The sequence below is a fragment of the Molossus molossus genome, unplaced genomic scaffold, assembly GCF_014108415.1.
Source record: "Molossus molossus isolate mMolMol1 unplaced genomic scaffold, mMolMol1.p scaffold_m16_p_16, whole genome shotgun sequence".
In the NCBI taxonomy this organism is placed as follows: Eukaryota; Metazoa; Chordata; class Mammalia; order Chiroptera; family Molossidae; genus Molossus; species Molossus molossus.
The window spans coordinates 16,138,566-16,152,317 of NW_023425351.1; the positions used below are offsets into that span (position 1 = coordinate 16,138,566).

Genomic DNA, 13,752 nt, shown 5'->3' on the forward strand with positions numbered 1-13,752 from the left:
GTTGCTGCTTATTATTAAATTTTCATTTTCTACTATACATTTCATTTCCTTTTTGTTAGCTTTTCATTTATAGTTCATGTCCTTTTTGTTTTTAAAGGGTTTATTTATAGATTAAACAGTACATTAGTCATGTACTGTATATAGGAAAGGTTAAAACAGGGAATCATTTGCAGTTCTGGAATGGATTGATTCAGTTTACATTGTATCTACTAGGAAAAACGGTTCAGTTTTCAAACAGCCTTCTGGAACAAATTAAGTTCAAGAACCGAGGTTCCATTGGTATACAGTTTTCAAATTCAATATAATTAAATAATTCTAATTCATATTTATAAAAGAGTTTCAGTAAGATATATAAATATAATTTTTTTAAAGTTTCTCCCTTTGTTTGTTTTGGTCGGATCCCTGCCCAGTAAACGCCCGAGTAAGGCACTGGCTTGCTTACCTGCAGCAATGTCTCCACAACATCTTCCACTTTCCCTGAAACATCCAATTCAAAGGCATATTCCATTGTGCCCTAGCAAAAACAGAAAAGAATAAAAACAGAAGAAGAGACGAAGCATGTCAAAACATATTACTTGAAGAGCATTTGCAGATCCCTGGCTGAACGCCGCTCACGCATCCACCTGGTGTGCCCTCCCTCACGCAGCCCAGAATGAGAGCTCCAGGGAGCAGAGCCTTTGACGTTACTGCTGTATTTATATGTCCTTGCTTCTGCTAACGTTGTGCTTAGTTTGCTACTCATTTTTTAGTTCCTTGAGGTGTAAAGTTAGGTTTTAAAATCTGAGCTCTTCCTTCTTTTTTAACGTAGGTACTTGTCACTATAAACTTCCCTCTTAGTACTGCTTTTGCTGCATCTTTTCAGTTTTGGTCTATTGTGTTTTTATCTAGTGATAGTTTTAAATTTCTCTTTCATTTCTTCTTTGACTCACTGGTTGGTCAAGAGTGTTAATGTCCACACATTTGTGAATTTGCCTTCTGCTATGGATTTCTAGTTTTATTTCATTGTGGTTGCAAAAGATACTTGGTATGATTTTAATTTTAAATTCAGTGAAATTTGTTTTGTGACCTAACATGTAATCAACCCTGAAGAATATTTCATGTGTACTGAAGAAGAATACATATTCTGCTATTGTTGGGAAGAATGTTCTCTATGTGTCCATTAGGCTCATTTGGTCTCTACAGTTGTTCAAGTCCTCTGTTTTTTTCATTAATCTCTGTTGGGATGTTCTATCCATTATTGAAGTGGGGCATGAAGTCTCCTTCTATTACTGTGCTGCCATCAATTCTCCCCCCAGTTCTATCAATGTTTGCTTCATATGTTTAGGTGCATATATTGAGGCTGGGTACATGTATGTTGTGGTGGTTAATTTTGTATGTCACATGCTCTCCTCTTTGCTCTCCCTCGAGGGCATTGGCTTGGCTGCACCGGCCTCTGTCTGCTGTGTCAGTCCTCTGCAGCAGCAGCATGATGCCCAGTGCTTCCTTGCTTTCTAGAGAAGGCTGGGTTCTGTAGATGCTCTAAGGTAAGTGATACAGGCAGCGGCCCCAAGTCAGAACAGTGGACATATGGTTATGGTCCTGGGTTGTCGTTCCCTCCCCAAGGAGAATCTGGGAGCTCGGAGTTTCTTCCCAATCATGTGACACTATGCTCAGGGAAGGTTACAAATTTTCCTACTAGCTTCAATGAGGCTGATTTCATATTAACCCAGGGTGCAGTAGGTTCTTAATTGGTTTCGAATTTCTCACAAAGAGACCTGGTCCTGTATGAATGTTGAAGTGTCTCCATGTGAGGATGGAGGGTCTGGTAACCTGACATCTCTCATCATGATCACTGACCACCACTATCTCACCTCCTTTTGTAATCTGAGAATCATCTGATTTTCTTTTTTTTTTTAATTCTCACCCAAGGACATTTTTCCATTTTTTTGTTCAGATAGAGTGGGAGGGAGAGACAGAAAGAGAGAAACATCGACATGAAAGGGACACATCGAGTGGCTGCCTCCCACATGACCAACCAGGGCCGAAGACAAACTGCAACCGAGGTACATGCCCTTAGCGGGAACCAAACCCAGGTCTCTCTGGACCACAGGCCGACGCTCTAACCGCTGAGCCAAACTGGCCAGGGCTGATTTTCTAATTCACATTGTAACAACAGACCTTTCCTTTACTTCAGACAACCTCACTCATTTCCTTTTACATAACTTTCAACAGACCAAGTGCAGCTTTGCACTTCAGGTGGCGGTCAGAAGAGCCTTTGGAGGGAGAGCACCCCAGGCAGCGTTCTCAGTTGGGGGCGTGTTGGTGCTACACACAACAGGGAAACAGTGTATAAGGGCAATTAGTGGGGGGGGGACAGGCTGTAATATGAGGGACGACCCCACACAATAAAGAACCATCCTGCCCAAAATGCCAACAGCACCATCTGGGAGTAACTAAATCTCAGTATTTATCGTTTTGGACTAACTGGCACATGCAACTATTTCTTGTACATGAACGCAAGGCCACTGCGTGCTGTGCGTGTGCTCCGCACGCTGCTGGCAGAGAGGCTGCCGGCCGGCCCAGCTGGGACGAAGATCAGCCTGTGAGACTGTTTCCCCAGAGGGGCTGACTCTTCCTGACTCACAGAGGTGACACTGTGAGGAGCACTAGCCCTGTCTCTAGGTCCTGTAAAAATGATCTTTTGGTAGAACTGTCCCTTTACTATACATTAAGTTGAAGCATAAGGAATTAAATAAAACAAAGAATAGTTAAATGTAATGTCTATGCTTTCTTAAAAACTTCCAGAAAACCAGATATTATATTCAAGTCTACTCATAGCTTCTACCCAATTAAGAGAATTTATAAATTATTATTAAGCTCTCAAATAAGGGTATTTTATAACCAATACATCTCAAAAAAATTCTCAACAATATCCAGTAAGTAATCTTATGAATGATGTATGTTCTGATTTCAATTTTAATTCTAATAATTTAAGCTTTTTTGCCTATTAAATACATTTTTTAAACAAAAATATTAATTTAAACCTCTTGGACTAAAGTCTGTGATTCCCTGGGGTAATTTTGTAATAACTGCTAGGTAACAAGATTTTAAATACCCATTAATATTATATTTGATTAAAGATGTTAATAGAGTCACAAAATCTTATTGTTTAAAAGCACTATATTAATTTATGGGAATAATGAAAAGCCTTACTTACTCTTTCTATTTTATATGGTGCAACAATGTTGTGTTCTTTAATGAAATATACCTGAGAAAAACAAATCAATATTTGTAAAAAAAAAATTTTCATAGTAATAAGTTACTATAAATTCAGTTATGAATTAAATTTAAATCAGTGACATAATCTCCACTTTCCAAAACCACTTACATTAATATTAGTAAAGTTTTAAGATTCTGATGTTAAAATGACAAATATAAAATTACAAAGTGATGCGTCAAGGCAACAGGGCATCACCCATTACTAGATAAATAAAATATCTAAGATGATTTATGAATGCCATCATTTATACCAAGTAACCAAATAGACAGGTGAAGGAAGCTAATCTAAGTGCCAGTTTTCTGAAAAATGGGTAAAACAAATCACTGTGGCATGAAATACATTCATTAACACAAGTGATCTGCTCTTCCCTAGAGATGATCTGGTCACACAGTGTTCTTACACGCACGGGCCACCTGTCCTTACACTGTACACCAGTACCTGCGTCAGACAAGCAACGCCACCTGCCAGAGCCAACCATCGCCCACACTTACACCTCTTTGCCTGCCTCTCCTGCTGTGATGGAGGGTCTGCCCGGACTCTCAGCGACCAGTCACAGAACTTGGACCTACCCCCACACACCAGCTATTCAAAAACTTTGGTCCCATAATTATACACTGTACCCTCTCCCATTTGAAACAAAGCACAGTAAAAAACAAACAAAAAAAAAACAACTCTCCATGGTCTCACATCCTTCTTTGGCCATTTCTCTGTTCCTTTTTGTGGCAAAACTGTTTGCAAAAGCTGACTTTACTTTCTTGGGTCCAGGACCAGTTTTTCCCCACACCATGTTACTGAGAACACTCCTGAGAAGGGCATAAAAGATGCACAAAACCTCCATGCTACCAAGCCCAAGAGCCCCTTCTCAGGGCTTCCTCGGCTCTTTCTCAGAGCATGTGACAGAGCTGATGGCTCTTCCCGGAAGCAGTTTTCCCCTTGCTCCCCCCACCTGCTCCTGGTTCTTCCTGACCTCACCAGCTGCTCCTACTGCCTCCCTCCCAACCCTGCTCTCTTCCCAACCCCTAAAGTTACCGAGCGGCAGGGACTCCTCGGGCGGCTCTCCACACTCAGTCTCGGGGAAACCTCATCCAGGCTTAGCAGCGTGTCTGGAAACTGCTCACCCCAGTTTATTTGTGTAGCCTCTGCTTGTGTGAGGCCCAGGCAAGTGCTTCAGAATGCCCGCCAAACTTCTCTGAGGTCACAGTGTAAACAAAGCCTGCTTCTTTCTAACAGTACAGGGCACTACTATCCACCTAGCTGCAGTCACTCTGGACTGTTTCCTTTCCCTTGCAACAGGTCCATCAGCACATCTGTCAGGTTTTTCTTCAGAATACATCCAGACACCCACCACCCCTCGCCCTTCTACCGTTATCATTCTGATCTAAAACACCAGGTTTCTGAACACCCTAAAAGGCCTCCAGAGAGATCTACAAATACACACACGTCAGAACACTCCTCTGTCAGCTCTCTAGTGGCTTCTCCTCTGTTTTGTCCCTACTCCGGGTGGCCTGCAAGGCCCTCTCTGACTGGTCTCTGCCACTGCTCTAACCGAGGCCCAGCCACCCTCACCTGCGCGGTGCCTCCCACCTGACAGGACACTCCTGTCTCAGGCCCTCCCCCTGCCACTCTCTGCCTCCAAACACCGGTTCTCATGGTAAGCACACTGCTCACTCCCTCTGCCTTCCCAACGGCGCCTTCCAGTGGGACCCTCGGGGAGGCATCCCTGACTGTTCTGTCTGGAGTAGCACAAGTGCCCTTCACTGTATTCTATCCTTTTGTCCTGTTTTCACTTTCTTCATGACATTTATCACTACCTGGCATTACAGAAGATATCTGCTTCTTGTCTCTTTTCCCCACTTAGAAGTAAATTCCAAAGGGGAAAGACTTCAAACATTTTGTTCTTCCCTGTATCTCTAAAACCTTGAGTATAATACTTATCAAATGCATGAATCAAAATTATTATTTACACACACACACACATACCCCTTCTTTATTCTACCAGTAAAAGACAATTTGGAAGAAAAACTCTCTAAAGCCTAACCTAACATACAGTAACCCCCCCCACCCCCATCCATGGCTTTGCTTTCCACGGTTCCGGTTACCTTCGGTCGACCTTGGACTGAAAATATTAAATGGAAAATTAACAATCCATAAATTTAAATTGTGTGCTGTTTCACAAGCATGATGAAATCTCATGCTCTCCTGCTCCAAACCACCCAGACGTGAATTATCCTTTGTCCAGCGTATCCACACCGAACAGACTGCCCACCCCCAGTCAGTAGCTGCCTTGGTTGTCAGAAGACTGCGGCGGTGTCCCAGTGCTTGTGCTAAGTCACCTTTATTTAACTTGCTGATGGCCCCAAAGCACAAGCGTAATGATGCTGGCCATTCAGATATGCCAAGGAGAAGTGGCACAGAGCTTCCTTTATGTGAAATGCATGATGCATAGGGAAAGTAGGTATGTGGAGGGCTTGGCACTATCTGCTGTTTCAGGCACCCACTGGCGGTCTTGGGATGTATCCCCCGAAGATAAGAAAAGACTACTATGGTTTTGAAACATTGTGACCTACTAAATAATAAAAAAAAACATAAAAGTTGTATTTCTTGGTTGTGTACTTAATCCAGGAAAATTAAAACAATAATTGAAAGAGCAGCTTGTATCTAGTTACCCCTTGCATTTAAGCGGTTTTGAGTTTGCTTGATATAAGACCTCTTCTACAAACTATTAAAAATAGGTGGGGCTGTGGGAGAAAAGAGAAGTATCTATAACAAAAATAAATTAATAATAATAAAAATATATATATATACACATATAAAAATAATAATAAAATGGGGGGGGGGATTTAGGGGCTTTATGTCTAAGCCCAAAGTTATTAAAATTTTACCAAAATGTATATTTTTCTAATGGAAACCTCACTTCCAACTGATAAAGTACTTCTTCCTTTCTAGATGCAGACTTTCTAGAGTACAGGTGACACTGTAGAAGCAAGGGGAGCAGAGGGGCAGACCAGAATCATCAACAGTGGTGCTCCCGAAAGTAACAAGGTGGCTGAAACTTTTCCATACGTGCCAGGTAAAACAGTATAAAGTCGAAGATAGCCTATGAAATGTTTTCTTCCTTAAAATTACTGGATCATGGATGTAGATCCAGAAAATCCCAGCTTTCATCACTCCGTCTTCAGTATACATTAAGAAGTGTTCCACGATCAAAGGGTTCGACAACCCGAAAACCACTGGGAGCCCTCCCTGCTCCTAACCATGAGCCTCGGTGACTCACAATGCACTTCTGTGTGTTAAAGCTTTGAGTTGAGTCCTAGAGTAAAGAAATCTGTGTATCTTTGTCTCCCACATTTTCCTACAGTTACCTGATCACAGAAAGCTTTTTCTTTGAACACTTCAAAGAACTAGGGCTCTAGTTGACAGTTGAGGCAACGCTGATCTCCTCTAACCCGTTTCATTTTAAAAATTATGGAGGTGAAGTCCAGAGCCAAAAGAAAGTGGTAGATGGTCTCTACTCCTTTCTTATTTATAATTTTTCAAAAATCTACAGACAAATTAAGTATATGACAGGAGAAAAACCATATTTTTACTTTATTTCTGTATTGTCAGTATTAAGCGCAGTACTGGGAATAAATAAAAAGTCATGACCCCACGCGTCATAATTATACAAGGCTACACATCCTGAGTCGCTGCCTTGGTTGTCATCGTGAGTCAAGCTGAGATTATTTATGTGGTGTGCTGCTGGCCTCCACCTTCTAAATGACTAGGAGGCCACCGGGGGAACTGCAGTCCTTTTATCTCAACCGTCAAACCGGCCAGGGCTCCGGAAGACAGAACCACAAGCCTGCAGGTATCACATACTTAATAAACATCAAGGATCTCAGGGATCACACTTTAAAAAAAATGTATTTCTCAATGATCAAATTGTTTAAAGGCATTTAAACATCTATTGCAATGACCTTCCATTATTCCTACAAATAATTTAATCATGCTTAAATACACACACATACACATACACATTTCATTCAGGTTAGGGCAAAATATTTACTATGTAACTCTTACCTGACTGAAAATGAGTGAAATCTCCCCTGATTTTGCCCTAAAATGCAGATAAAAGTTATTCAACATATATATAATTTTTTTTGGTAGAAGTAACATCAAACAGTTAGTGACAGTGACATACTTTGCGAAATGTCTATTGGCTCCATTTTCTCCATGTTTTCCTATTTTTATACAATCTCGCAAAGGAATCTGGATAAAATAAAGAGAGAAATATAAAAATAAGCAAAGGTAAAATATACAAAAAAAAAACAGGAATGGCTCTATTGCTACAATGCATTTACCTTAATGATCGGCTGGGATATTGCATCTGGTTCAAAGATAACTGATTTTGAACATATTTTTAAGGAGCCTCTGATTCGCCTAGAGATCAAAGTACAAAGGAGGATTATTAATGAACATTAACAAAAGTCACAAAAGGATACATTTTAACAAAAAAGTAGATGGCTAAAGTATCAACTAATAAAAGATCAACAACAGAATTAAAGAGAAGGGTAAAATAACCTTCCTCATCTCCTAGAGGTTAATAAAATCTACACATATTGCAGTATGGTTTCATTTGGTGAGCACTGTCCCATGTACTTTATTTACATCACTTCATTTGGAATTCACAGCTAAGAAAGGAAACAAGGATCAAAAAACTGATCCTTAAGAAACACTTTCCTACCCTGTCTCTAGTAAATCCTTTTTATTTTTAATTTCTAATATCTATAAGAACTATTCAGGGGGCAATACTAAATTCTAAATTGGTTATATAAGATATTTTTCCTCCTTATCGTAATGGACAAATAAGCAGAGTTTGAATTTAGCATGTAAAATGCTTTTAACGGTGATTTAGGGGTATGTAGGAATTCAGGAAAATTTTTGTTCCACAATAAGCAGTTTTAAAGACTATCAATTCAAATGTTAGATTTGAGTTTTTAATTACACTTCTTGAATTTGTTTCTGCATCTCTATATAGTTTAAATAATCTATTGGTTGGAAACTTATAGTATCTAAACAAAAAAAACCAAATCACATTGAGAAATATAGTCTTATAGCCTGAGTACCGCCCCCCTTCATTCTGCCATCACCAGAGTAAAACTCCCTGTTCTCCTGTGGACAAGCATATTTATTTAGCTTTCTACCTTCAGCGCTCAGTATATATGTATTGAATGGATGAGAGGACTCATCATGCTGAAGGTTCATGACTTAGTTTGCAATTCTTCTTCCTCAAAGGAATTTTTACATTGTTGATTTTACATCATTTTTTTCTATGCTATTAACTGCATTTACTTTTTTAACATCCTAAATTACCTACAATAACTTAAGAAAAGTATTTTTATGGACATTTCTTAACATATACTAAGAGAATAAAAAACTCGCAAGTATCTATTACCTAGCTTATGCAACTGTTAACATTCTTGTTCTGTAATTTTTTTTTTTTTTAGAGAGAGAGGAAGGGAAAGAGAGAAACATCAGGTGGCTGGACAGCCAAGCAGAAAACTGCTTCAGTGAAGAGCCATCGGCTCTGTCACATGCTCTGAGAAAGAGTCAAGGAAGTCCTGAGAAGGGGACTCTTGGATTTGGCAACCTGGACATATGCCCTGACCAGGAATGGAACTGGGACCTCTCAGTCCATGGGATGACACTCAATCCATTGAGCACACTGGCCGGGCAAAAAATTTTAATTTAAAAAATATAACCAAAAAATTACATATGTTCATTTCTATATTTTCCAGCATATATTTGAGAATGTTTTCTAGAAGTAGCATTGCTAGATCAATAGGTTATTGCACATGCAATTATGCTAGATATTATCAAATACACTTCCATGGGGTCGTACTATTTCACCCTAATGATAACTCAGGTTTCAGTTTACTAGCTTATATTTGTATTTTAATAATAAACAAATGTATTTAATTTTAAGCAAGCCATTAATATAGGACACAGGAGTGTTGGGAGAAAAAAAGATACGAAATTAGAGAAAAGAATATGAGCAAAATTCCAGAGGTGAGAAAGCAAGGTGCTACTTTCAAAGAATAATAAGTGTTTTATTTGATTGAACACTAAGGAAAGATTTGTCCTAAGATACCAAACAAAAAGCTAAGTCAGTTTTACTTCTGTTTGTATTTAAACAAATACTACATGGCCTTGGTCCTTTCAGGACAAACCCTGAAGAACACTGACAATGCAAGTGTTTAAAGGTTAAAGCATGATGGAAGAAGTGGCTAACAGTTGTTAAGTGACGTCCCAAAAGGAAATCATTAGCAGAAACATTTTTTCTGAAACAACTTTCATTTTAGTTAGTTCCAAGCTGGCATTTTAAATAAAAAACTTCATTGTATACTTTTGTACATAGCTTTCAAAAGGTATGACCAAAGAAACAGAATCTGTTTTTTTCTAGTAATAAGTAGTCATTAAAATAGAGAAAATTTTGCTTCCAGTTCAAATTGAAAGTACTGATTTTCATACCACTCTGTGTTTGATGATCATTACTTTATAATCCAAATAACTGAGAGTATAAGTACAAAAGGGATGCAAGAAAACGGTGATGGAATGAATCAGAGTCCTAGCCAGCTGATTTGAGATACTCATAACCTTGAAGGAATTAGTACACACTGATTCTTAGCTTTGGAAAATATCTGAATTATGACAGCAAGTTATAAATCCCCCTTTTCTCAATACCTTCCCAATACAAAAGAAAGAAAAAATCTACATGATCATACAGAAAAGTTTGCTAGTGCATAGAAACCCAAAAATGCTCCTTACCTTTCATTCTGACTACCCTTATGCTGGATATGATGAGCCGTATGCTGTTCAAAGTAGTATTCCTCCAAGTTGAGCAGGAGCAAGGAAAATCTAAATTTGGGGGGGGGGGGAGACCTCATGTTTATTTTTTTTAAGTATAACAAAGAATATTTAAAGCATCCATTCCCAAAGTACGTTTCGATTCATTAAATCAACAAATGTTTGTTAGGTGCATATGATGTGCCAGGCACTCCTCTCCAATGGGGAGGAGAAAACACAGACCAGCTGGCTATGCCAAAAATAAATAAATAAATAATTTTTTTTTTTTACCAGGCAGATTTATTATTTCTTTAGAAAAACCCAAAATTTCATGACATAAAAGTTATTCTTGCATGAAAAAACTTGGAGTGTTCCCACCTGTGGAGTTGTAATCCTGTTTTCCCATTGCCCCTTCCCCACCACAAATAATCCCTCCAGTGTGAACTCATGGGTAGTTGAGTTCATCTTGCTACTCCTACAATATCCCCTGAAATAATCAATCTAATGCTTTGTACAAAATGGTGTTTAATAAATAAGTAAACTAAACTGAATGGGATTGAAAAATAGTTCTTTTTAAAGTTTTAAGTGTTGCCCTGGCCAGTTTGGCTCAGCGGTTGAGCATCGGCCTGCGGACCACAGAGTCCCAGGTTTGGTTCCCGCTAGGGGGGGAGGGAGGGAGGGAGGGAGGGAGGGAGGGAGGGAGGAAGGAAGGAAGGAAGGAAGGAAGGAAGGAAGGAAGGAAGGAAGGAAGGAAGGAAGGAATGAATTTAGTTGTATGGCCACAGAAAAAAAACTATGACAAAGAACTGCACACAAGTGTTTTGTTTGTTTTATGGTAAGAAGCAGGAAGTATCAACAGCATCTAGAGTTATGGGGAAAAGCTTAATAAAAAGTGTGGGACCTGAGATGGTCTTGAAATTCTGGTGTATGATTAAACATGTTTATTTCTGTTCCCTTTTTAGTGGTGTTTATAGAGGGGGCAGAAATAAACATATGTTTAATCTGCATATTAATCTAAATATCTTCCTCCATCAGAGAGATAGTTACTAATTACCTTGACCCTTATTTTTAGTTTGTATCTTAATGCCTTGAAACTCTTTGCTTGGGCTGGAGCTATGCAACCCTTCCTTCTCCCTCCTGATCTTCCCACTCTTCTCTTAGAGAGAGGGTAAAAATAAATAAGTATTCTTCAATAAGACAATGGCATAATTTTATTGCTTTGAAATACAAGTAGCCTTCACAGGCAACCAGCTCTTTCATATAATTATTAAAATATAATCCAACCCTGGATATTGTTAAAATGTTCATACTACCCAAAGCAATCTATAGATTTAATGCAATCCCATATCAAAATCTCAATAGCATTTATTGTGGAAAAAAAATTTTAAACCCTAAAATTTATATGGAATCAAAACACCAAAACAATTGAGAAAGAAAAACAAAGCTAGAAGCCTCATAGCTCCTGATTTTACAACATATTACAAGGCTACAGTTTCAAAGAAGTGCAGTACTGGCATAAAGACAGACATACAAACCAATGGAATAGAATAAAGAGCTCAGAAATAAACCCTAACATATATAATCAAGTGATCTTCAAGAAGAGTTCCAAGGCCATACAATGGGGAAAGGATAGTTTCTTCAACAAATGGTGCTGGAAATCTGGATATCCACATGCAAAAGAATGAAGTTGGACTGTTACTTTACACCATATACAAAAATTAACTCAAATGGATTAGAGACCTAAATATAAGACCTGAAATCATAAAACTCCCAGAAGCACACACAGGGAGAAAGCTTCATAACATTGGATTTGGCATTGATTCTTGAATATTATACCAATAGCACAGGCAACAAAAACAAAAATAGACAAATGTGACTACATCAGACTTAAAAACTCCTATGCAGCAAAAAACAAACAAACAATACACAGAATGAGAAGACAACCAACAAAAATGGAGAATATATTTGCAAACCATATATCTGATAAGGAGTTAATACCCAGAGTATATACAGAACTTAACAACACAATGCAAACTTAAACAATGGAAAGGGGACTTAAGTAGCCACTTCTCCAAAGATAACCACATGTCCAAAAAGTGTATGAAAAGATGTTCAACATCACTAATCATTTGGAAAATGAAAATCAAAACTACAATGAGCTATCACCTCACACACTATTTAAAAAATAACCCAGAAAATAACAAATGTTAATAAAGATGTTGGTAAATTAGAACCCTTGCGCATTGTTGGGATTGTAAAATGTTGTAGCTGCTATGGAAAACAGTATAGAGGTTCCTCAAAAAATTAAAATAGAACTACTATATGATCTATCAGTCCCGATTTTGGGTACACACCCAAAAGAAATGAAAACAGGATTTCTAATAGATTATTTGCATATACATGTTCATTGCAATATTACCACAACCTAACTGTCTATCAACAGATGAACAGACAAAGAAAATGTGTTATATACATACCATGAACTATTATTCAGCCTTAAAAAGAAGGAAATCCTGTCCTATGCTACAACACAGATGAACCTTGACGGCATTATGGTAGGTAAAACCAGTCACAAAAAGACAAATACTACATTAATCCATTTATGTGAAGTTATTTACAGTAGTCAAACTCTAAGGGAAAATAAAAGGGTGGTTGCCAGGAGCTGGGGGTAGGGAAAATAGGGGAGTTGTTCATAAGTACAGAGTTTTGGTTTTGTAAGATGAAAAAGTTCTAGACATCTGTTGCACAACAGTATGAACATAGTTAACACTATTGTACTATACACTTAAAATGGTTAAAATGGTAAATCTTTATTATATATTCTCTTTTTTTTATCCTCACCTGAGGACATTGTTGCATTTATTTTTATATAGAGCTGGAGGGACAGAGGGAGGAAGAGAGAGAGAGAAACATCAATGTGAGAGAGAGAGAGAGACATTGAGTGGTTGCCACCCACACAACCCCAACCGGGGCCAGGGACAAACTGCAACGGAGGTCATGCTCTTAGCGGGAACCAAACCCCAGGACTCTCGGGTCCATGGGCTGACGCTCTAACCACTGAGCAAAACTGGCCAGGGCTATATGTTCTTTTTACCACAATAAAATTTTAATTATATGAACGATTGTAGAACTAGACTCATTATTTTGGTAAATGAGTTATATCCTCCTTAATTTATCAATATACATATTTTCTAAGAAATGTAAAACACATGGTGAAGGAATAAAACCAAATCATATACAAAATTAAAGGATTAAGAAACTTTTTGAGTTTATTTTTTCTTTTTACTGAAGTGTTCAGTTATACCTGTTTTAAAATTTTTATAGGTAAAAATTACAATAAAGATTCATGCTATTTTGAACAATAACTTTCAAACTACATTCTATTCATAAAAGATTCCATGCTTTAAAAAATTATAATCCCTTTTATAATTTTGTGATCTCACTCATTAGTATTATATCAGACCATAAATTATTTCTTTAGGAGACTCTTGGCCCTGACCCTGGGTATTCCTTAGTTTATTCCATCTTTACAGAGGTATGGTGGCATTCTCTGTAGATAAATTTACTAATTCAGCATAACTTCCCTAAAAGGTGCTGTCCCATCCGCATGTCACCTAAATTTAAAGCACAGTGTTCAACACTTAACAACATAAAATAAGTTCGTTTCA

At 38.1% G+C, this 13,752-nt stretch overlaps 1 protein-coding gene across 2 annotated transcripts in view; it reads right to left on the bottom strand.

Moving 5' to 3' along the window:
- NSMAF (neutral sphingomyelinase activation associated factor) overlaps positions 1 to 13,752 on the bottom strand; it is a 56,654-nt gene that overhangs the window by 29,015 nt on the left and 13,887 nt on the right. For both annotated transcript variants that reach the window (XM_036264389.1, XM_036264387.1), the window contains exons 2-7: positions 10,067 to 10,156; positions 7,600 to 7,678; positions 7,440 to 7,507; positions 7,319 to 7,355; positions 3,197 to 3,247; positions 443 to 514 (exon numbers count right to left, since the gene is read on the bottom strand). In XM_036264389.1, coding sequence (XP_036120282.1) covers positions 443 to 514; positions 3,197 to 3,247; positions 7,319 to 7,355; positions 7,440 to 7,507; positions 7,600 to 7,678; positions 10,067 to 10,156 — 397 coding nt within the window. The remainder of the gene's footprint in view (positions 1 to 442; positions 515 to 3,196; positions 3,248 to 7,318; positions 7,356 to 7,439; positions 7,508 to 7,599; positions 7,679 to 10,066; positions 10,157 to 13,752) is intronic.